This window comes from Pantherophis guttatus, chromosome 1 (assembly GCF_059756535.1).
Source record: "Pantherophis guttatus breed Tessera chromosome 1, ASM5975653v1, whole genome shotgun sequence".
Classification (NCBI taxonomy): domain Eukaryota; kingdom Metazoa; phylum Chordata; class Lepidosauria; order Squamata; family Colubridae; genus Pantherophis; species Pantherophis guttatus.
Genome location: NC_142063.1, coordinates 321,895,565 through 321,920,598, shown reverse-complemented (window position 1 = coordinate 321,920,598; position 25,034 = coordinate 321,895,565). Strand labels below are relative to the sequence as shown.

The following is a 25,034-nucleotide window of genomic DNA, read 5'->3' as shown; positions in this document are numbered from 1 at the left end:
ATCTTCGTTTCTCTCTCCCCTATTTTACCCTATTTATCCCATTGTTTCCCCTCTCTTTCTTTTCCTCCTATTTTACCATTATTAATCTCAGTATAATCATTAAATCAAAGTCCTGAACTCTTTTATTTAACTCTATATTCCCTAATATTTTTCAACCTTTTTCTTTTATCATTCCACTGTTAATCTCAGTGTAATAATCTTTATTTTTACTGTTAATCCCAGTGTAATCATTTTATTTTTACTGTTAATCCCAGCATAATCATCTTTTTTTCCATTGTGAATCCCAATGTAATCTCTAACAACCTCCTTTTTATTATTACTATCCACATATTCAGTAACTTCTTCATATTTAATCATATTGTCTTTATCTTCTTTATTTTCAATCTCTGTATCTTGCTTCTCCGTCATCATTTTCCTGTCTGTTTACGTGTGCTCCATTTCAGTTTTTATGTCCTCAAATTTTAGTCCTCCGTACAACATTATAATTATTTCTCTTATTTCCATTTTTCATGGCAAGTACATCAATTTAATTATTTCTCTGATTTCCTGCGCCATTTTATTCTTTTTAAGTTAGTATTGAGTTCCGTTGTATTCCCCCCCACTTTTTTCCCTCAAAGTCAAGCCACTTGCAGACAAAGAAATCCTCCCCCCAAAAGTTCTCATGGCTCGTATCTGTAAAGTTTACACTTTTCCAAAACAAAGACCAAGTTGCAATTTTTCCTTTTTACTCCTGAAGGTGTCTCTCTGCAATCCACAATTATCAAATATCAAACAAGTATTCATTTTGTTTCAGTCTACATCAGCAATCTTATTTGGCTTCTCTATTTCTTTTTAGCTTTTAAAAATATCAAAACAATTTTATAGTCCAGTTCAAATTTAAACAGCTCTTCTCACTTCTTTTTTCCTTTTTTTCTGTTTTAAAACTTATTGTCCATTCTCTTTATTTTTCTTAAAGTTCAAAAAAGAAAGGATCTATTTATTTCTTTCCAATCTTTTAACCAATCTTGGGGTGATTTCTCTGGTTATTTAAAGTTTCCAAATAATTTTGTTCAAAATTCAATTTTCCATCAGGTTTTTATCCCTTTAAGATTGCGCTTCAGACTCTTCTTTTCTTCCCACCCCTGCTCATTAGCCGCTGTTTCATCGCTTGGGGTCTTAAAGTTAATTTTTTTTCCTTATTGTTGTTTCAAGCCATGGGTTGGCTGTCACTCACCCAGCTTCCAAAAACTCTATTCCATTCATCCCTCCTGCTCAATGCTTAATCCGGTTGCCCCAGCTTCGTAGCAGCCGCAATGGTTGCCATCCCCCGCCGCCAAGTCATAGAGAGTTTCCTCTGATCTTTGAGGAACTTGCCTGTTCCTCTTGGTCTTCTGAGGTGCCTCTCTTTCTTCCCATCCCTGCAGGACAGTTCTGGTCTGAAGACCCATCGGCAGCGGTTCGTCAGTCCGGGTTTTCGCAGGGCTTATCAAACCCTGCTCTTTCCCTGACTGTCTCGCAACGACGCCAAACTGGAATCTGCCTATTTTCACTTTTTGAGCTCCACTGCAGCCATCATGATGAAGGAGAATGGGCCACATACTTTATTTGCAGTTACCTAACTTATTGTGGTTTTGGGGAAAGGGTTGTCCTTCCCAAACTCTTACCGAACCACAGATACACATAGTAAGTGTAACTAAGTATGGGGGGAAGAGAGGGGGGAAGGCCAATGGCCAAAGAAGCCATGCAGACTTTGCTCATTTACAAAACTGATTCTGGGTTTCTTCCATATTATTAAGCCATTGTTAAAACCAATTGTGACTTGGGCTTGTTTCAGGGGTGAAATGCTCCCGGTTCGGACCAGATCGCCCAATCCGGTAGCAATAGCGGCGGGTGGTTTGGAGAACCAGTAGCAAAAGTCCCTACCCCCCCCATGCCCAGCTGAGCTGCATAAAAATGCTTTTAAAAGTAAAAAAACCCAAGCCCCTGATGATCGCGTGGCTCAGTTGGGATCGTCAGAGGCTTTTAAAAGCATTTTTCTACAACCTCTTTGGCCGAAGAGGTTGTAGAAAAAATGCTTTTAAATGCCTCTGACAATCCCAGCTGAGTTGCCTGATCGTCAGAGGCTTTTAAAAGCATTTTTTTTACAACCTCTTTGGCCGAAGAGGTTGTAGAAAAAATGGTTTTAAAAGTTAAAAAAAAAGTTGGCCACACCCACTCAGTCACATTACCCCCACCACCACCAAGCCACGACCACAGAACTGATAGTAACAAATTTTACATTTCACCACTGGCTTGTTTCCATTTGCACCTAGCCCTGTCACAAACTTGGCCTATGAGCTCCTTGCCAGCCTATAAGTGAAATAGTCCAAAGTTGTTCTTTGCTGCATTGCCATTACCATATTTTTTTTTCTTTTTACAACACTTCAATCCCTTTATTCGGAGTGGAGTCAGGGTAACTGAATGGAGCTGAGCATTTACTGATTGGATGCCCTTCCTGACGCCTATGCGAGTTCACAGCAGATATTTTCTCTTTGCGCCCTGATAGTGAAACATCTGCCACTATTTAGGATTGAAGTCGCAACCTTCCAAGTGGGAGGCAAGCATCTTCACTTCTAGGCCACCACGCTGCTCATTGCCATTACCATAATGCTATCTCCATTATTCGAAAGATAGCCAGTTTGATGTACTGTAGGGTTAAGGCACCAGGCTAGCAATTGGGAAACCAAGAGTTCTAGTACAAGTAGTATAGAATTTATATATAAATATTATGTATTTAATAATAATAGTATAAATATATATAAAACCAAGCAATCATCTGGCAGATAATTTATAATTTTATTGATGATGTGAATAAGGAGGCAGAATATTTCTAGATGGCCAGTGTATGCTGTATCCAATGTATGCCCATGATATCATGCAGATTTGAATTGTTACCTAATTCTCCACATCTTTGGTAATTTAATGGGTATTTATACTGTTGTGTTCCAGTCAATTCTGTAACAATGCAATGAATTAAAAAACACAAACAAAATAATGATTCCACAACAGACTACCCAGCATATTAAAATGCTTTAGCAAATAAAATCCTTTTGACTTGTCACTGAAACAAGAGATTGAATGGAACCAACCATACTGCCTTCAGGCTGTGTGTGTGTGTGTGTGTGTGTGTGTGGTTTTTTTTTTTTTTTTTTTACAGCACTGGGATATAAAAAAAAAACCTTCCCCACCAAAGTACCTCCTCCCCTTTTTGCAAATATGTCCTTCTCCAAATAATGGAATTCAGAAATAGTCTGTGTTGCTTTGAAAAATAATAGAGTTTCTGCAACAGTGAACTAGTTCAGTCTGTGTTTTCATTTTGATACAAAAATAAATCTGCTGTCATCTTTTGACTTAAAATTGTATGGATTGTGTACAGAGGTGCCATTCTATTAGATCAGAGAATTGGAAAGTATAAAACCTAACATCCTTTTCTATGGGACAAAGAAGGTTCAGGAAATAGCAGGACACTTAGGTTAAGATCTATTCCTTATTGAGAAAAGCATTATGAGTTTTCAGATAAATGTTTACAATTGAATTGAATTGAATTAATTAAATACAAATTTAATTTAATTGGTATATGAAATCAGGAATCCTCAAATGGCTCCATTCTGCTTGTGAATGAATGAATATTATGACCTTTGGCCAATCAGTGAATACATCAAACTTCACAGCTTCTGAATATGTAAGTTTGGAATATCTACTGATTGTTATTCTATGCCAATATTTCTATCTTCTCAAAAGGGTCTGTCCTCCATGTTTTCCTGTTACACATCTTTCCTGCCTAGTTGTCTGTCTCCTCACATTTCAGTTTGAAAACAATGCTGTAAAAAGGATCACCTAATTATGTCTATCTTTGAAATTTAATTGAAACTTACCGGCAACCAACATAGCTCATGTAGCAAGTGTGGCATAGGTGTATTATGGCACATCCATCACTAGTCACTCCACCATATTTTGGACCATTTTGAGCTTTTGAATGGTCTTCAAGGTTAGCATCTTGAAATATTGACATAGTCAACGCATGAGTTGCCCAAGGCATAGGTGACCTCCTGAATGGGCAAAATTGACACAAGAGATAAATTTATGCAAAGGCTGCATAAATGTGGTTGTAACCACCGCTGCTACCTGCTCTTCAGGTAGGAACAGGCATCCAAGAAGACTTTCAAATTACACACCAGTACTATCTGGGAAAGTATAGTCTTATTCACAACTAAAGATGGAGAGTTCTTGTACTATAAATCCATGCACTTACATCCCCAGCTTCTTAGAGTCAAGGCTATTCTTCCCCATCCGGCCCCCAACAAATTCTAGGCACTGGAACAAGACCTTGACAGCATCACTCGTCCAGACTAGGGATTAGATACAGTTCAACTGATGATGGACATTACTGATATAAGACCCCATCTTGAAGGATGACCTCAGCAGTGGTTTCACGTAGATGTTAAACAGAAAGGGTGACATGTTGAGCCTTGTGGCGCCTTGTAAATCTAGGCATTAGTGTTTGGTGAATATAATTTCATTTCCCGCAGCTGCATTATGTGATAATTCTTGAGATTTAATTCTATTCGGTTTAAGAATTTGAGAAATTTTAGGCCTGGGGGTTGCTTCCTTCAGGAAAATCTCACCAAACAGCTACTGGATTCCCATCTGTACTAAGCATACCAGGCCTATCATATATCTTTTTCTGCTTTATTCCTAAAAAGCCCTTTTGGAGGGGAGAATCCCTGTTGTATTAAATTCTTTCTTAGGCCAGGTTCCTCAACCTTGGCAACTTTAAGATGGGTGGACTTCATCTTCCAGAATTCCCCAGCCAGCATCTTAAAGTTGCTAAAGTTAAAAAACACAGTCTTAAGTGAGGCATAGGGACGTCCCCATTACAGCATAATCCCATATGTTTTTAGAAACAGGCATCAGTATCTAGGTCAGAAAGAGATCTCAAAGTTGCCAAATGAGGTGAAAATTTGCCTTTTGAGAGACTCTCCCATTTATTCTGAGAAAGCCAGAGCAGCAGCTGCAATGGTGAATTTATGTGAGGGAAAAATCCCTTCTGAGATGTAGCCAACAAGTCTCACTTAATTTTCAATCTGTTCAAACCAATGTTAAATTCAAATTAGGGCATGGAAGAAAATCCAAATGTCTGTAAAAATCTTCAATAGAATAAAACCTATTAACTTGGCTTTCTTCCAGCCTAGAAACTTCTATTCCAAAATAACATGTCAATGCAAAGGATAAATGCTATAGTTTCATTTCTAGGGCTTTGTTCACACATCACAAAAAAACAGGTAAATTAGAGATCAAACAGACAAATTTGCATAATTTGCAAAATTTGGTTAAGGTTGCTCTTGGTTTATTTTCATCCATTTTAAAATCTGCTTTTGATTTAGCATGCAAGCTATCTTCCCTTTCTGACATTCTTCCACTATGCCATCTGAAATGGGTTATGGCTTCAGATTAAGTCAGAAGGACAGAGAAAGTCTGTTTCCCAAAAGAAAAACCATCAGTGTATCCAACAGTATTGATGTCAATGAAGCAATTGCATGTTGCATGTCTACTTCAGAGACAGGTGTTGCTATAGATAATGCAGGAATTACAGTTATATCTGCAATCACATCAGACACAGCTTGTTTTTTTACCTCTGTTCTCTTCAGCTGGTCAACATGCCATCTCCAAATCTCATCAGGAGCAATCATTACAGAATAAGAAAGGTATAACACGACTGTGGGATTCACAACTACTTGAATGTTTTAAGCACACTTTTGTAAGCTTTGTGTCACAGGTGTGACTGCAGTGCATGATATGACGTTCAAAAACTCACATCTACTAGGTTGTGATCCAGTATCTAATCCAGTCTTTCCCAACCATACCAACTTTAAGATGCATGGACTAAAACTTTCAGAATTCTCCACCAAACTCTGGGTAGGGAATTCTGGAAATTGAAGTCCATGCATCTTTAAATTGCCAAGATTGGGAAATTATTGTATGCTAATCTATAATAATACCTTGAGGTTTACAGATGGATCCGTCATTTTCTCTAGTGACAGTGTTGCCATCAAAATATCCCTGGGTGCAGTGGTGAAATCCAATTTTTTTTTACTACCGATTCTGTGGGCATGGCTTGGTGGGTTTGGTGTGGCTTGGTGGGCGTGGCAGGGGAAGGATACTGCAAAATCTCCATTCCCACCCCACTCTGGGGCCAGTCAGAGGTGGTATTTGCTGGTTCTCCGAGCTACTCAAAATTTCCACTACCGGTTCTCCAGAACCTGTCAGAACCTGCTGGATTTCACCCCTGCCTGGGTGTCTGGACAGCTCTACAATGCTTGTTCAATGGCTCTGTGTCAAATACTGAATTGTTATAACATTAAGATTCTTTATAATGATATAATGCTTTATAGCTTTTTATGATAAGGAACACCTCAGAATTTCCCTCTCTTTCCATTTAGCAATAGCAATATTACTTAGACTAGTTACAACCACAATTGAGCCCAAAGTGAAACATTTATTAAGTGAGTTTATGACTTTCCTTGCCATATTTATTAAGTGGATTGCTGCAATTGTTAAGTTAGTAACATGGTTGTTAAGTGAATCTGGATTCCCCATTGACTTTGCTTGTCAGAAGCTCGCAAAAGCTGATCTCATGATGCCGGGACACTGCAACCGTCCATAAATATGAACCAGTTGCCAAGCACTTTAATTTTGATTATGTGAACACGGGGATGCTGCAACGGTAGTAAGTGTAAAAACGGTCGCTTTTTTCAGTGCCATTGTAACTTTGTTCGGTCACAAAATGAACTGTTGTTAAATCAAGGACTACCTGTATAGCACCCCATAGTGCTTTAAGTAAATCTGGCCTAGATCTATTTTATTAGGATGCTTTCCTCCAGTAAGGTTAACAAAACTGTCCTCGGTTCTATAATAGTGGATTAAAAATAACTTTAAGATAATCTCAGCCCTGGGCAATTTTATTGTACAGCACAGGTGTAGCCTGCTGGCTTCAATCAACTTTTAAAATGATTGTCCCAGCTTCCTTTAATCCACTTCCATTTCTATCTTTTTTTGAATATGATGCACTGGTGAAATACTACTGGTTCGCACCATTTCAGGCGAACTGGTAGTGATAAAAACTACCGGTTCAGGCGAACCGGTAGTAAAAAAAAGCTACTGGTTTCTCTGAACTGGTATTTCTGATGATCAGCTCTGCCGTGCGATTTAAAATAGCTAGAAAGCAGGAAATCCTGCTTTCTAGTGAATCTAAATCGTGCGGCACAGCTGATTCCCCCCCTCGCTGTTCTACTTACCATCCCAAGCCTCCTTTTGGTGTGTACCGTGCATGCGTGCATGCAGCACACATTTGGTGCATACTGCTCATGGATGCACAGCGTACGTTTGGTGCACAGAGCGCATGCGCGGCCAATGAACCGGTGGCAAACCAGTTCAGATTTCACCACTGATATGATGTATGGTCATTCATTGCGAAAATTGGATTTGGCATTTTCCTGTGATACCCTTTAACCTTGAACGTGTCAATGCCTTCTCTTGGAATATCTCCCCCAGGCTCTTCTCTCTTTCAGAAGAGTCTGAAGGCCAGGCTCTGCCAACTCCCATGGGAGTCACCAAGAAGCAAGCAAAGTTGGGATTGGTCAGTGCCTTGACGGTGCTTTCCCTGCCTTTTTAATTATTCTATACTTGTTTTAACTGGTTCCTTTTACTGAATAATAATACTTTTATATGGTTTTAAGTTTTTAATTGTACAAAATCCAGAATCACTTTATGAGCGAGATGGGTGATGTCGGGCTCCAAAAACCAAGAAAGAGACAATGAGATTCTTCTAAACAGTTTCCTTTATTGTTCCTCACCTACAGACCTTGCCAAACCAAAGCAGGATGTCTGCACCATAAAACATACTCTGGGAACTATTAGAGAAGATCCACCTTAATTCTCTTTCTCCCATACAAATTATCTAAACTGCTGTTTTCTGCTCCTCTGGAATACATTCCCTCCCTCTTGGGAATCTGGACAGCACAGGCAGTATATAAATTTGACAAATAAGGTAAATAAAGACATTTTTTTCAAATTATTCTTGACAGTATTATTGATAAACAATGTAGCTCATAAACTGTCAATGAAGATCCAACTCACTGATTGCTTCCTTAGTCAGTGATGCCCCAAAATGCTGGTCCACCTGTTTTCACAGCACATGAGTCCACCATATCTTGCGGGTTATTTTAGATTACAGTTGCAGGTATCACTTAGAATAGATGGCAATAATCTTTTTTCCAGCATAGGTGCCATGGTTAAGATGCAGTATTGCACACTAGTTCTGCTGACTGCCAGCAGTTCGATTCTCACCGGTCCAAGGTTGACTCAACCTTCCATCCTTTTTAGGTTGGTAAAATGAGGACCCAGATTGTTGGGGGCAAGATGCTGACTCTGTAAACCACTTAGAGAGGGCTGTAAAGCACTGCGAAGCAGTATATAAATCTAAGTGCTATTGCTACAAGTTGCTTTAGTTTAAGTTGCATTTCTGTTTGCTTTAGTTTAGCATCTCTGAAATATTGCTCAGATTTATGATGTGCTTTAACTCATATAGCAGAACCAGTGTCCCATTGGATTGATGTGGTTGTGCCATTCACATATGGAATCACTTTAACATATGGTATGAGCTACATTGCTGGTCTCATTTGATTTTTTTTTTTGTTATAAGTTTCCAGGTTATCTATCTTTGTTTCATTTCATTATAAAGTTCTTTATTGATGGCACTGCAGAACTTTTAAAGTAGTAGCTTAGCTCTTTATCTTTAACAAATACTTGGCTTTTTGCTCAGTGACAAGATCTCTTGTTGCATTTTCTATATATTTCTCCTTTAAATCAATATTGAACCGGTGTCTGTGAATCCCTGCCACATGGTAGCCCTTTTCATTTTGGCATTTTACTGTTTGTATACTAAGGAAAGTTTCTTCCTATTTGCTTTTACTGCCAACTGCTGTCCTATGGTGTCTCTAACAGCAGTTTCCACAGAGATAGCACTTTGAAATACTTTCTAAAACCTTAATTTTTGTAATGTTTTTGAAAGCTTCAGCATTCCAGGGACAAGCTGATCTTTCAAAGTATCACTTAGCCAAATTCTCAGTGCTGAGATAGCGTTTTAAATTTAGCTGATATGCTTCAAAAAACCTCACTCTCTCTCTTTTTGTTTTTGTCCTTATAAAACTGTGAAATGCTTTCATCTGTACTGAGTATGGTCACAAATGTTCCTGAATTATTGTTTCTAGAACTTCAAAACTGAATTGCAAGGGACTTTATATGGCTAAGCTTTTCAAATAGCTGCCTTGTTTGCCTCTATTAATTCTCAACAGGCATCAATATTCAGCAATGATTTAATTGCTTCAAAAAAAAAATGTTCAAGTCTCTTGGTAGTTACTGTCCAGCCATCCATACCACAATTAAGCATATGCAGATTCCCCTAAAGAACACTGATTGGGGAAGTCTGGGAACTGAAGTTGCCATTTGAAAAACAGTGCCCTAAGGCTAGCTATCTTCTCTGTTCTTTTTCTTTTTCTTGCAATCACTTTAACGTTATTCTTTGTTTTACAGCCTTTTCTTCCTATCCAGAGACAAAATTCACCCTCAGAACTTTTTTTTTTAAAAATAATCCCACTTCATTGTCTCTGTCAGGAGTAGTTGCTTCTATTTACAGAAATACACCACTTCACAGTGGTGAGTATATTGCTCCCAACAATCTGGCTCCTCATTTTATCGACTTTGGAAGGTTGGAAGGAGTCAACCTTGAGCTGGGCAGGGTTGAAGGAATCGAACTCCTGGCAACGTGAGCTGAGTTAGCCTGCAATACTGCATTCTAACCACTGTGCCACCAGGGCTCTAAAAAATATCTTAAAGGGTTGGCAAGAATTCTAATATGTTGGCAATCCAGAATACCATAATAACAATATAAGATTGCAGGCATCATATTCACAACTAGGCCTTGACTCATGACCACAACTGGGACCAGAATTTCCATTTCTGAGCAAGGTGGTTGTTAAGTAAATCACACCTGATTTTACCAACTTTTTGCCATTGTTGTTAAGCAAATCACTGCAGTTTTTAAGTGAATCATTCCTCCATTGACTTTGCTTGTCTGAAGCTGGCTGGGAAGATTTCAAATGGCAATCCCATGAGAGCAACCCCTTAGGACAGAAGTGTCAAAATCTATTTCATTGAGGGCTGCATCAGGGTTGTGTATGACCTTGGGGGGGGGGGGGTTGCCAGGGGTGTGTGGCCAGGGGGCCTGGCCAGCTCAACATCACTCGTGTTGGGGGCATTTGTGGTGGTCTGAGCACTTTGCCAGTGAAAACAGGCTCCCAAACTCTGTTTTAGGCTGTGAGGGTCTCCTGCAGCCCTCTGCCAGCGAAAACGGAGCTCGGGAGGGCCACGTGTGGCTCTCGCGAGCTCCATTTTTGCTGGCAGAGGCACCATGGCAGTGGTGGGTTGCCCCCGGTTCGCACTGGTAGTAAAACCAGTGGGAGGCTCCGCCCACCAACCCCGACGTCATCAAAATGCTTCTGCGCATGCACAGAAAAGCGCGCGCGGCCGCACTGCAAACTGGTAGTAAAGGTAAGTAGAACCCACCCCTGCACCATGGGCTGATCCTTCACTGTTTCCAGGGCGGCTCCATAGGCCAGATCTAAACACCACACGGGCCGAATCTGGCTCCTGGGCCTTGAGTTTGACACCCCTGCCTTAGGACATTTCAACCATTGTAAATACATGGCAGTTGCCAAGCACCTGCATTTTGATCACGTGATGATTGGGGATACTGTGATGGTTCTAGGTCACTTTTTTTTCCAGTGCTGTTGTAGCTTCAAACTGTTGCCAAACAAATGGTTTTAGGTCAAGAACTACCTGTAATCGATCAAAAATACCAATAACTAATATACAAAACACCTGTTGTATAGGAGCAATTTGGAATAAATTGTTTGGATGGTTTGTTGAATCTGCACTGGCCTTTTTTAAAAAATCAGGGTCAGTGGCTTGTAATGGGATCTCTGTTTCTGGGTTTTCTTCTGTGCTATAATGTGAAAAAATGCTTACAACATCTGCATTAAAAGTATTTTCTTTACCAGATGTATTAACATACTGTTTGTAGATTTGGAAACTGTGCCTCTGTAAACTGTTACAAATCCAGTCTTTCCTTAAAAATTTCTCTTTGTTTATTTTCTTCCCATTTTGAAAATAAATGTTGCTTCTTTGCAGCATTCTATGGCCAACCTTGGCTCAGGACTTTTGTGTTAGATTCCTGCTATTGGCAATAGGTTTGTAGAAAAATGGTCGTGCCAGATACATTTTTTTTTAAAGTATGTTTTGCAATCATTCTTATTAAATACTACTTTGTGAGCAATTTTTTCCTTTCTCGGCTCTAAAATCTAGATACTAATGTTCTGACCATCCTGCTTGTTGCTGTGCTTATGAGTTGCTGAGAATCACCTGCCAAAGTAATCTCACCTTTTTTTGCTGGAACACAGCTGTACTTCCTCAACAGAAAAAGACAACAAACACTGATCCTAGATCAGGGGTGTCAAACTCAAGGCCTGGGGGCCGGATCTGGCCCACGGGGTGGTTAGATCTGGCCCACGGGGCTGCCCTGGAAACAGTGAAGGACCAGTCTGCAGTGCCTCTGCATGTGGCCCTCCTGAGCTCCGTTTTTGCTGGCAGAGGGTTGCAAGAGGCCGTCACAGCTGAAAACAGAGCTCAGGAGCCCGTTTTTGCTGGCAGAGCACTTGGGCCACCGTAGGTGCCCCCAACATGAGTGACATTGAGCTGGCCACACCCACCCCAGCCCCTCAAGGTCAAACCTGCCTGTAGCGGCCCTCAATGAATTCGAGTTTGACACCCTTGTTCTAGATGGAAAAATTTCTGGAAATTCCTCATAGCAAAGTAGTTTCTTAGTTATTCTTTTCCCTATTCTGTATTCATTCTCTGGTTGCGAAATCTATTTCAGCAAATAACTTAACTTCACAACAATCCTGAGGCAGAACCAGCAGGAATAAAGTAACCTGTATGAATGATGTCTAGGGAGATTCTCAGTCATCCAGGTCATGGTTGTTCCAAAAATGTTTTTTTGAGAGGCAACTGGATTTTCTTTGTTCTGCTTGAAGATGTCATCTCTAATATAGATTTGGGCACAGGAAGAACAAAAAGCTACCGTATTTTTCTGAGTATAAGACGCAGTGGACTATAAGACGGACCTACCTTTTTTGGTAAGGAAAAGAAGAAAAAGAAATCTGCCTCTGCCTCTGCCTCCGAGCAATTTTGCCTCGTTGCAGCAAACAGCAAACAGCCTGCTTTACTTTTATTTTCATTTTCAGCATAGCTTGATTAACAGAAGAAAAAAAAATCTGCTCTAGCAATTTACCTCCTTGCAGCAAGCAGCAGAGCCCTGCGCAAAACAGCTGAGAGCAAAACACCTGAGAGTTGGGAGGCTGATCCAATCAACTTGTGCTAATTAGGCTGTGCTGAAGCTGAAATGAGCTGTTTCTTCTTGCTGCTTGCTGCAAGGAGGTAACTGCTGGGAGGCAGAGGCCAAAGGGTGGGGGCCAGTGGGTAGGTGGGGCTACATTCGGTGTATAAGACGCACCTAAATTTTCACTCCCTTTTAGGGGTGGAGGGGAAGGTGCGTCTTATACTCCGAAAAATATGGTACTTTGCAAATATGTAAGAAAATCGGCCAAGGGGAACAGACTCTCATTGTGGCTAAAGGCACAAAGGAAGGCAAACCTGATAGAGCATGTATGTCCGTGCTTCAGTTTAAAATATCTCTATCCAGATTTTCCTATCCAGATATTCTGTCTGGATACCTTAAAGGACAATGGTGGGTTTCAAATTTTTTTACTACCAGTTCTGGGGGTGTGGCTTGGTGGGCGTGGCGTGGCTTGGTGGGCGTGGCAGGGGAAGGATACTGTAAAATTTCCATTCCCTCCCCACTCCAGGGGAAGGTTACTGCAAAATCCCCATTTCCTCCCAATCAGCTGGCACTCAGGAGGCAGAGAAAAATGGGGGTGGTGCCAGTCAGAATTTTTACTACCGGTTCTCTGAACTACTCAAAATTTCCGCTACTAGTTCTCCAGAACCTGCTACTAGTTCCGCTACTAGTTCTCCAGAACCTGCTGAAACCCACCTCTGTTAAAGAGTACTTTAAAGAAGGTTCAGTCTAAAAATGATTGGACCACCCCAGAGTAAATTATGTTTGCCTGTTGTACTTGTGACCAAGACTAGAAGGGAGGCTATGTTTTGCGTTGATCTAAATTTGAATCGGTTTACGCAATGCCAAGAATTGATGACTCACTCATTGGATAACTAGGAGAGATGGGTACATGTCAACCCTGAATCTAATGTAGGGCTATTGGCAGATCCCTTTGGAAATAACTTCAAGGAAAAAGAATGCCTTCAGTGTCCCACAGGGACTATTCTATTTTGTGTGGATGCTATTTGGATTTCATGGGCCTTTGCAATCTTCTAGAGTTTGATGGATTATTTTCCCTCAGGCCAAGGAAAGTTTTGTACAGTTTACCTCAACCACCCAACTGCAATTTGAGTTAGAAGAAAGATCTGTCCCACCTCAGAATTGCCATAACCAATTCTAGATGACCAATGTCAAGTCTTTGGTAACTGTTTACACCCAAAAAAAGCAAGATGCTCACAGTGTCTTCTTTAACCAGGTTAACTGAGAGTGAAAAGAGAAGGTTTTCTAGGCTATAGAAATCTTGGTAAATTGATATGCTTTGTTTGGCACCCACTTTAGCTTGAAATTTATTCTGCTGGAACATTTTCTTGCTGACCATCCTTTTCTTTTTTTTTCACTATGGAGGTGGCTATGAGTTTTCATGATCTTGCAAACATCTCTTTATCTCTCTACTGACCTCTGAGAAGCCAATTGCATCTAGTTTGATCATTAATTTGGAAAAGTGCTATCTTGTTCTCAGTGAACCAAAGTTTCTTGGCTATATAGGGAATGGGTGAGAAATTGGATTCTATATTCTCACACATCTGTTAGAAATCAGACTCCCAGTGGAAGCAGATTATCTGTGACCCTGCTATTCAGGATTCAGAGCAGGGGTGAAATGCTCCCAGTTCAGACCGGATCGCCTGATCCGGTAGCGATGGCGGCGGGCGGTTCGGAGAACCAGTAGCAAAAATCCCTGCCTCCCCATGCCCAGCTGATCTGCACGATCATCAGAAGCTTTTTTTTTTTTTACTTTTAAAAGCATTTTTTCTGCAACCTCTTAAGGTTGTAGAAAAAATGCTTTTAAAATTAAAAAAAAAAAAGTTGGCCATGCCCCCCCCAGTCACATTACCTCCCCCCCAAGCCACGCTCACAGAACCGGTAGTAACAAATTTTACATTTCACTACTGATTCAGAGCTGATTATGGGATGGAAACAGCGTGGATTGCTCATTGGGACACGGATGGAGGAATGCAATCGCCTGATTCCAATCAGACATCTCAGCAGCTTTCAGTACCATTAACCATGTATCTTGTTGATTCAGCTTCTAGGGTTGGGATTTGCACTGTTTTGCAATATTTCCTCTCCTACCATAGTGGTTTTAGCTTGTAGTTATAGACTAGAGGAACAGTATGTGAGGCCTTGGTTACTCCAGGGAGACGTACTTCAGGGCTCAGTGCTTTTCCCCACACTATTTAACATCTGTATAAATCTGGAGGTCAGCTACCGTTTTGGGATGAGATGCAGTCAGTTATGCATTACCAATCTGGGGCAAGCCAAAGATACTGGAAAGAAAAGCTTGGATTGGTATCTTAATGGGCAAAAAAAGCACAAATTTGCTGCAAGACTGAATTGCTATATATTAGTCCTGATCAGGGGTGGGTTCTATTTACCTTTACTACTGGTTTGCAATGTGGCGGTGTGCACGCACTCTTCTACGCATGCACAGAAGCATTTTGATGACATCAGGGTCAGTGGGTGGAGCCTCCCACCGGTTTTACTACCACTTCTATAGAACCGGTGCAAACCGGGGGCAACCCACCATTGGTCCTGATAGTTATTCTGGGCAAGATCATGGTTCCCCTGAAGACACCCCTGTGCCACTCTTCCTGGGTTTAAACCAGTGGTGGGTTGCTACCGGTTCACCCCTGTTTGGGAGAACCAGCAGCAGTGGAGGCGGGAGTCTCTGCCCACCTGCCCGGACATCATCAAATATGCTCTGCGCATGTGAGCGAACTAGTAGCAAAGGTAAGTGAAACCCATCACTGGTTTAAACAACAGGGAGAGAGTGTGGTCAGCATGGTCTTTGCTCATGTTTGGCTGGAAAAAAAGTTATGATGTTACCTGTACTAGAATCCTCCAGCATTGGTAAATCATGCTTTAATCATGATTTGTTGATCAGAAAGGTCAGCAGTTCGGCGGTTCGAATCCCTAGTACAGGTCTCTTGCGTGAGCAGGGGGTTGGACTAGATGACCTCCAAGGTCCTTCCAATTCTGTTACTGTTACTGACTGGGTTACTGTAATGTCCACTACAGGGAACAGCATTTGGAAAAATTACAACTGGTGACATGGACCCCACAATGGATCAGTTCCACCATTGCAAGCTAACACCTCTCTTGAACTCACTGCACAGGTTATCAATAGACCTCTAGACTCAATTCAGATATTGATCTATATCAGAATTTCTCAATCTTGGCAGCTTTAAGACGGGTGGAGTTCAATTCCCAGTATTCCCCAACCAGCATTGCTTTAAGGTGCATGGATTCAGCTCCCAGAATTCCCCAACCAATAGGCTTTAAGATGTCTGGACTTCACCTCCCAGAATTCCCTAGAATTCCTTTGCTGGAATTCTGAGAGTTGATGTCCACACATCTTAAAGTAGGCGAGATTGAGAAACACTGCTCTATATAATCCTATATGACAGAGGATCTAGTTACATTGGACCCTGCCTTGCCAAAATTACATTTGTCTGTCAAGGGAAGCACCTCAGAAAGAGCTGTTAAGAGCCTCCACCCCCTTAAAGTGAAATCATAGTTCTTTTAGAAAACATTTGTTTCGTGCATTTCATCTTTGTAAGAAGCATGTTGTCAAACTAGCATTGACCTGTGTCTCATCTGAGTCTGTACTATCCCAGAATCCACGGTAGTCCCACAGGGAAATCAGTGCTTGGAAGTAGAACATCTACTCTGTATGTAGAAAACCCAACTTCAGGTTTTGGCATGTTCTGATGAAAAGGATCAGTAGCAGCTAAAGGGAAAGACCAGGGGTGAAATGATTCCAGTTCAGACCGGATCGCCCAATCCGGTAGCAATGACAGCAGGTGATTCGGAGAACTGGTAGCAAAAATCCCTGCCCACCCCCCATGCCCAGCTGAGCCGCACAATTATCTTCGGCCGAAAAAATGCTTTTAAAAGTAAAAAAAAAAAGCCTCTGATGATCGCGCGGCTCAGCTGGGATTGTCAGAGCCTTTTAAAAGCATTTTTTTTACAACCTCTTCAGCCGAAGAGGTTGTAGGAAAAACGCTTTTAAAAGTATATATATATAAAAAAGTCGCCCACACCCACCCAGTCACATTACACCACCCCCAAGCCACGCCCACAGAACCGGTAGTAACAAATTTTACATTTCACCACTGGGAAAGACCTTTTACTGCTGGAGAGTTGGCTACTCAGGTGGATGTACTGCAGGATGAGCAAAACTCTCCATAGATTTCGCAAAAACTGGAATTACGCAGTTGCTTGGTCTTCATCTTGCCAAGAAGTTACGGTCAGGATGCTAGTTGTATTCACAATGAATATTACAAAATAGCAAACTTATCACATCCATTATCATAATTTTTTTTTCTTACAGGCCCAGGCAGCAAGAAGAAAGCTTCAGGACCCTGTGGCCATCTAGGATCCTTGACTGCTCTCAAATATGCTGTGGTTGGTCTCTACTTGCTGGTGTTCCTGATCTTTGTGGGACTTTTTATCCTAGCAGGTAAGAATCAGACCAATATTGAAGCAGCTGCTTGTCCAAAAAGAGAGTTCCAAAACTTTTTGGCAGAGCAGGAATGACTTGCCTTCTCATTCCTGTCTATCAAACAGATTGCCATGGGCTAATAAGAGGGCATTTAAGTTACCCTTGGTTTAGCGTATAGGAAATTGGAGAAATAATTGCTGCTGATTCAAATAAATTGTGTAAAAATGGGGTATTTATTATTTATTAATTTTTATTGGGTTTTAATAATTAAACAATTCTTATTCAACTCTTGTACATGACTGTGACCATTTACATAACATCACATACTCTATATAATTTTACAAAATCTACTGTTATTTCCCTTTTTTTCTATCTTCAATCCAATTATACCATTTCTCCCATATTACCTAAAAGTCCGAATCCATCAGTCCTTTCAGTTCCAATGTCATTTTATCCATCTTGGCGCAATCTAATATCTTTCTAATTACTAAATCTTCAGAGGGTATGTTTGAACTTCTCCAACATTGCGCAAATACCAATCTTGCCGCCGTTGTCATTTGTAGAATAATATATGTTGTTGTTTTTTCATATTTCTTTTCGTTATTCCTAGAAGAAACAATTCTGGTGTATATTCTATCTGGAAGCCTGTTACTTCCTGTATCCATCTATGTATTTTCATCCAATATTTTTTTGTTTCGGAGCATATTTATTAATTTTTTTTATGCTGTCCCTCTCTCCTGTAAAGTGAATCTGGGTAGTTTACAAATTATAAAATATGTATTGTAGTTTTTGGAGTATAAGACGCACCTTTTTCCCCCCTAAAAGAGGCTGAAAATTTGGGTGCATCTCATACTCCGAATGTAGCTTTTTTGAAGCTTTTTTTTTCAGCCCTAACGGGGCGCTAGCAAGTGATCTTCCCAGCTTTGCCTGCTCCCTCGACTCTCCACTGTGCTTTAACAAGATGTTAGCAAGTGAAGCGATCTCCATGCTTTGCTCCAACTCTCAGCTGTTCTTTAGAAGCTTTTTTTCAGCCCTAACTAGGCGCTAGCCAAGTGAAGCGATCTCCCCGTGCTTTGCCTGCTTTTCTCATTGCTGCTTCCTCTCAGCTGTGCCTTAGAAGCTGTTTTTTATCCCCAAGCAAGGGATAAAAAATCAGCAAACTAATGTGCTGAAGCTGACCAGACTAAGGACACTAGCTAGATGAATACCTGGTAGGCAGTTTCCACCCTCCCCCCCCCATTTTCCTCCCCAAAAACTAAGCTGCGTCTTATACTCTGGTGTGTCTTATACTCTGAAAAATACGGTAATTAAAGTATTAAAACATTAAAACTACACTGTATATGATTTTAAAGCTATACTGAAACCAGAGCCAAGATATCACAGATGGGCCTGAGGTCTTATTATCTAGTCAGCCACCTCCAGAGGTGAACAATCCCTTGGAACTCCAGTTTTAATACCCTCCCAGAAGCCAAAAGGGTGGGAGCAGTTATCACCGCTGGTGGTAGAGCGTTTCACAGGGGTGGGACCACTGCAGAAAAGGCTCTTCTCCATGAACCCACCTGCCGGAGTTCCTTAGCAGACGGGATCTGTAGCAGGCCTCTTCTACTGGCAGGAGTGTGATGGGCTAGTGCCATTGGGGAGAGATGGATCCTCGGATAACCTGGACCCATGCCATGTAGGACTTTAAAGGTAACAACCAAAACCTTGAATTGGATCAATTTCATTATGAAATAATACCCATGTTCTGATCCCAGGGATCACCGTCCAGTTCTCCAGATCCATTCTGTACTTGTGTTTGATATGTTCTCTTTATGTCGCCCTGCTTTGTTTCAGGAGCCAAGAATATATTTGATCTTTATTATATATGTGAAAGGAATAGTTATGCTCTGGTTTGATACTAATAATTCATAAAGGGCCCACCAGCACATAAAACCATCTGTGATTACGCAGGGCATGGTACTTTAAAATCTATATACAGATGAACTTGTCCATTGGGAAGGGACATAGCTCTGTGCATAGAACATACTCAGGTGCCTCCAACATAATTGCTCAATAATTGGCTCTTTTGTTTGGTTTCTTCCCTTCCTCCTTAACATAATAATCATATTTGTTTTCATAATTGTATTTTGGAATCCATATTTACTCAAACTCTTTGACCTAATTATCCCTATTTCTAATCTCAGATGATATCATTACACCTATAACTCCCCTTTTATGACTCTCATCCCATAACTAACTTGGGGTAGAGTCAGGGCGATTGGATGGAGCTGAGGGTTTACTGGCAGGATGCCCTTCCTGCCGCCACATGGAGTTCACTGCAGATATTCTTTTTTTTCTTTGCCCCCCCCCCCCCCCCGGGGAGAGAAATATCTGCTGCTACCTAGAATTGAACTCTCAACCTTCCGAACGGGAGGCGATTAGCTTCACCACTAGGCCACCATGACACTCATCATTACACCTACAACCCTTCCCCAAAATGCTATTTTTTGGCAGTGGCACTGGCACTGGCAAGCCCACTGGATCCTCAGAAACAATTATACAATATTCTATTATCTTCAGTTTAAGAACCACTGGCTTAAAAACTTTCCATTACAATAATTAGAAAAAAATAGGACCAAATAGACACTGAATCAAAGAGGTAAGGACACAAAATAAGGCATGTTGTTTCTGAATATTCCAGTCTGTTTCGATCTGATCCACTTAATCAACATCCTTGTCTTCATACAGTGAAACCTTTCTGCTCTTCTTTTTCTGTTCTTGTCACTGCCAAAGGGGATTCGGAGTAGAGGTACAGATAGATAAAGATGTAAAGAAATAGCTCAGTGATTATCATCAGACTGACAGTGGCAAGGTTCCTATATTTAGGCAATAAGCTGAGTGAGATTTGTGGGTGACCACAAACCAACCCCAAGAGATTTGATGCTCCATCTCTGGATTTGTGGATTGGGAAGCTGCCACTATAACACATTTCCAGAATATCCGGGAAGATGTAAGTCAAATCTCTCTATTTCTGCTAAGAATATGGGCCCTGATCAGAGGTGGTATTCAGCAGGTTCTGACCAGTTCTGGAGAACTGGTAGCGGAAATTTTGAGTGTTCAGAGAACTGGTAAATACCACCTCTGACTGGCCCCGCCCCATCTATTCTCTGCCTCCCGAGTCCCAGCTGATCGGGAGGAAATGGGGATTTTGCAGTAACCTTCCCCTGGATTGGGGAGGGAATGGAGATTTTACAGTATCCTTCCCCTGCCAAACCCACCAAGCCATGCCACGCCACGCCCACAGAACCGATAGTAAAAAAATTGAATCCCACCACTGGCCCTGACCCCAAAACTTCTGGGAATCTAAATATTGTATGATGACCCATCAGAAGAACCAACTTGCAGTTTCATTTATTTCCCCTTTCCTGAAATCGTATTTCAAAATGCTGTTAAGGACGCAGAGGCATCTGTTGTTGCCACTGTTGCATTGGAGCACTAGCAGTCAACATTTTGACAAACACATCATGGTAAAGCCCAAACAGAATTCAGAGTACATATTGTGCGCCTTCAATATAAGCTTCCCCCTTCATCTTAGAATAGCTTGCCTCAATCCTACCATATCAAGAACAGTCATGAGCACAGTGTGAAGGGAAAGTGTTGCTGGCCAAGCTGTATGCCAAAGCAGACCCTTAGATCAAGAATTGGCATCTATAGGTATATGCTGAAGCCAATGTACTAGCAGGATTCATGGATGATTGCAGCATAGTAGCTGACATTTGACATTAAATCTGACAATGAAAAGTTTGCCATTTTAATACACAATAGTGGGTTGTTGACCTTCCCAACAGGTCCATCCTGTTCTTTCCTTCCTGCCAATATGGGCCACTGTCTGCCATTCCAGAATCTGCTCAGTTATGTGAATAAAATTAATAAACAGGATCAGAGAGACAACAGCCAACAGATCATGAGGTGATGGAGAAGCAACCATCTATGAATAAATTCCTCCATGCTAAATCATGGTTTGTTTGCTGAATAAATCATGCGAAGCCATATCTCATGGTTCACAAGTGAAAATACTAGGCCCATACAGTATGCTATGCCATCACGTTTCTTGGACAAAACTGAATTGATGTGCACCCCAGAGTGCAATAGATTGCAGTCCTATTTCATACCAGCTGAAGACACCATTTTCTGGCCTAGATAAACCATCTATTCACAGCATAATTCCTTTCATCTCTGCTTTTGTTTCAAGGTTCCTGACTTTCATTCAAGTCAGATCCAGCCTGTCACTTGCTGTGTTGGGGTTACAGCTCAGGCAATATCAATATCAATAGCACTTAGGCTTATATACCATTTCACAGTGCTTTACACCTCTCTCTAAGCAATTTACAGAGTCAGCATGTTGCCCCCCTCACCCCCCCACCAGCAACCTGGGTTCTCATTTTACTGACTCCTGAAGGATGGAATTCAAGTCAACCTTGAATCGGTGAGAATTGAACTGCCGAACTGCTAGCAATCAGCGGTCAATAGAATTAACCTGCAATAATGCATTCTAACCAGTGTACCACCACGGCTCTTGATTCATGGCAGATTGATTCAGGCTGTTTTGACTCCAAAACTCTTAACTCATGTAACAGAAATGAAGGTGATAAATATATCTGGGTGTCATTTCCTCTATGGGTTGGCAATGAAATGCTCAGACAGGACTGGGAGAAAGATAGGACTTGGATGGTCATTTCCCCTGCTTTTCTTTCCCATCTTTGCAGGACAGCTAAGCATTATTGGACATCCAGGTTGTCACCAGGTTTCTTGGGCTTTCCTTTTCATTTGAAGGATTGGTCTCAAGTGTTTGCTTTCTTTTATAGTAACCCACCACTTGCCTTTCTAAATTCTGCCACTTTATAAAATCCGCTTATTTCTCCTTTTATTTATTATTCTCTACTGTGAAACTTCATTTGAAATGTCATTGCATTGATTTGCCTTTTCATGAAAACTCTTGGTATTTCTGAGGAACAATGCTGAGCTGAAAGACAAGATGGCACCATCGTCTACAGCCAGACTGGCAACCAAACCTTATTTAAGTCCTGGCAATTTTCTTCTATAAAATCTAAAGGTGGCAGGGCAGATTAAGGGAAAAAAACTATTCTTTTCTCCATTTGCTATCTCAGGCAGGTCCCTCTCTCTGCCTAACAGTAAGACTGATTCTAATTCAATACATGAGCATTCTTAAATATTAATCTAGTTAATCTTTCTGGGGACACGGAGAAAGTGACCTGGGAAGGCCTGCTGACTTAGATGGACCTATGTTTAAAGAGGGAGAAATATTTGCTATCTTCTACTTCTATATTCCTTCTCTAAAAGTGAGAGGAAGTCTCCTTGGAAGTCATGTAGGGGGCTGGCAATCCTATATTGCAAGCATTGCCCATAAAGAGTCCATTGAGATGGCCACAGTTGTTTATTTTCTTGGTTTTTTAAAAATCGTACTATAGATGTTTTAAATGTTTTAAATATCTTTAATAAATATTAAATAAATTATAGATGTTTTAAAGATCCAGGTCTATAGAGCCTGTGTCCTGAGCACACTCTTGTACTGCAGTGAGTCTTGGACTCTTTATGCATGGCAGGAGAGAAAGTTGAACACCTTTCATATGCGCTGTCTCCAACGTATCCTTGGCATTGCTTGGCATGACAAAGTTCCAAATAGCGCAGTCTTGGAACGTGCTGGAATTGCTATACACTATTGAAACAGTGACGTCTATGCTGGCTTGAGCATGTCGTGAGAATGGCTGACGGTCGGATTCTGAAAGATCTCCTGTATGGAGAACTAGTGCTGGGAAAGTGCCTTAGAGGGAGACCACAGCTGCGATATAAGGATATCTGCAAGAGGGATCTAAAGGCTTTGGGAATGGACATTAATGACTGGGAAACCTTGACTTCTGATCGTTCAGCTTGGAGGCTAAAGACGCAGCATAGCCTTCTCCAATTCGAAGAGACACTTGTTCGGCAGGCTGAGGCAAAGAGGCAGTCCTGGAACCAGCGAAATCTGGGGGCTGGGCAGGAGATGGAATGTATCAGTGTGGAAGGGATTGCCACTCTTGAATTGGCCTTTTTAGTCACACCAGATGCTGTTTTAGGACCTCTTTCCAGAGCACGATATCATAGTCTCTTGAGACTGAATGTTGCCAATGATAATGACTATAGATGTTTTAATACTGGGCAGTTATGTAAACTGCCAATCGTGAGATTGTAGTAGGGAAAGAAATAAAACAACAAACCATGTAGTACATTTTTTTCCATGCAAAGCATATGAAGCAGCTGGCTAATTTGGCAAGCTGTTCTCTGTGCATTCAAGATCCGGGAAGCAGCTTTTTCAGTGTTGTTGGTCAGAGTGGCACTGGATGTGGGGTTTGGTGTTAATTCACCAAACCATCCTAATCTGCCACTCAGATTAACAGCTTCGTTTTCCCTAATGGAGTAATGAGAGGATGAGGGTAACATGTTCTCCATCTTGTTGTTTCTGCCAAAAGTGGCTCCCCCCCAACATCTGATTGCAATCAGAATCAAGACAGGAACTCTCCCTCTCCTATGAGAGATTATTGTGATGCCAAATTGTTATTTTTGTGTTTGCTTTTTCCCCTCTCTCCCACCCCATTATGATTTATCCCTTGAGGAAGGTAAATGAAATTAAATATGAAAACATCCGCCCACCCACCTCCCTAAAAATACTCCTTCCAGGGCGGAGGATGAAATTGCAATGTGCCTGGAATAGAAGGCCCCATTTTCCTAAGAGGAGAAACATAAGCATGAATCACCAACTAAGTCATCACAGTTGATTTATTTAGACTTGCCATTGAAATATGTAGAATTGAAAGAAGAGCTCTTTTATAGCAATAGCTAGACTATACTAGCATTCTTCTCAATTATCATAGACATACCAGCTGGAACTGATGGGCATTACATACAATCTCAGACAACTGAAGTTGCAAAAAAAAAAACAACAAAAAAAAAAACTGGCCTAGATGGTTTGGTCCATTTATCTCAGCACTGCATATCTAGTTTCAAGGTTGCAGGGATCTTTCCCACTGCACCAACCTTAGAGGCTGGAGGGAGGAGATCCAAGAACATCCATTGTGAAAAAAAAATGACTGTGGGACCATCAGCAGAAACTAACCACAGTGACTCTGTATTCAAAACATAGCATTTCAATGAAGAATTGCATTAGAAAACAGAGGAATGTTCTTTGATAGTTAGCTTATTTGGTAAATTGGCCTCTCTGGCCAACAAAATGTAAGACCTGGTGGTATTATGGCCATTCTGAAAGGGGAAAACCAGATGATGAAAATCCAGGAAACATCATATGCATTTCAAGGTTGTTCCAAAGTGATTCATAGAGTCAGGTGGGACTGATTACAATCATGTGCTTTGACCCTCAGAATAGATACATGCTGTCAAAATTGTCCCAGCTGGACAAAGACCTCATTTGAGATAGCTCGATTGTGGGACTGGAGACTAAAACATATGAAGAATGGTTACAGGGAACTGGGCATGGCTAGTCTAGTAAAGAGAAGGACCAAGGGAGATATGATAGCAGTGTTCCAGTATTTGAGGGGCTGTCCCAGAGAGGAGGGGGTCAACCTGTTTTCCAAAGCACCTGAAGGACAGACAAGGAATAATGGATGGAAACTGATCAAGGAAAGATTCAACCTAGAAATAAGGAGGAATTTTCTGATAGTGAGAACAATCAACCAACAGCTTGCCTTTGGGAGTTGTGGGAGCTTCATCCCTGGAGGCTTTCAAGAAGAGACTGGACTGCCATTTGTCAGAAATGGTGTAGGATTTTCTGCTTGGGGGGGTTGGACTAGATGATCTACAAGGTCCCTTCCAACTCTGTTAATCTGAAGTGAAGCTCAAGTTTCAAGAAGCCTTTATCCAAAGCAGAAAGGAGGCACTTGTCACAGTAAACAGCTTACAAACTAGTATACATGATCCCAAACAAAGGAAATCAAAGAAGACTGTTGACATTGTACGCTGAAATAAAACTAATCTCTGCATTAAGAAATAGATTCCTTGATCAAAAGTGAG

General features: G+C 41.1%; 1 protein-coding gene across 2 annotated transcripts in view; it reads left to right on the top strand.

Annotated features, from left to right (window-relative positions):
- The window catches only part of SCARA5 (scavenger receptor class A member 5), a 125,453-nt gene that overhangs the window by 18,323 nt on the left and 82,096 nt on the right, over positions 1-25,034 (top strand). For both annotated transcript variants that reach the window (XM_087883346.1, XM_034421222.3), the window contains exon 3: positions 16,863-16,991. In XM_087883346.1, the coding sequence (XP_087739472.1) occupies positions 16,863-16,991 (129 nt within the window). The remainder of the gene's footprint in view (positions 1-16,862; positions 16,992-25,034) is intronic.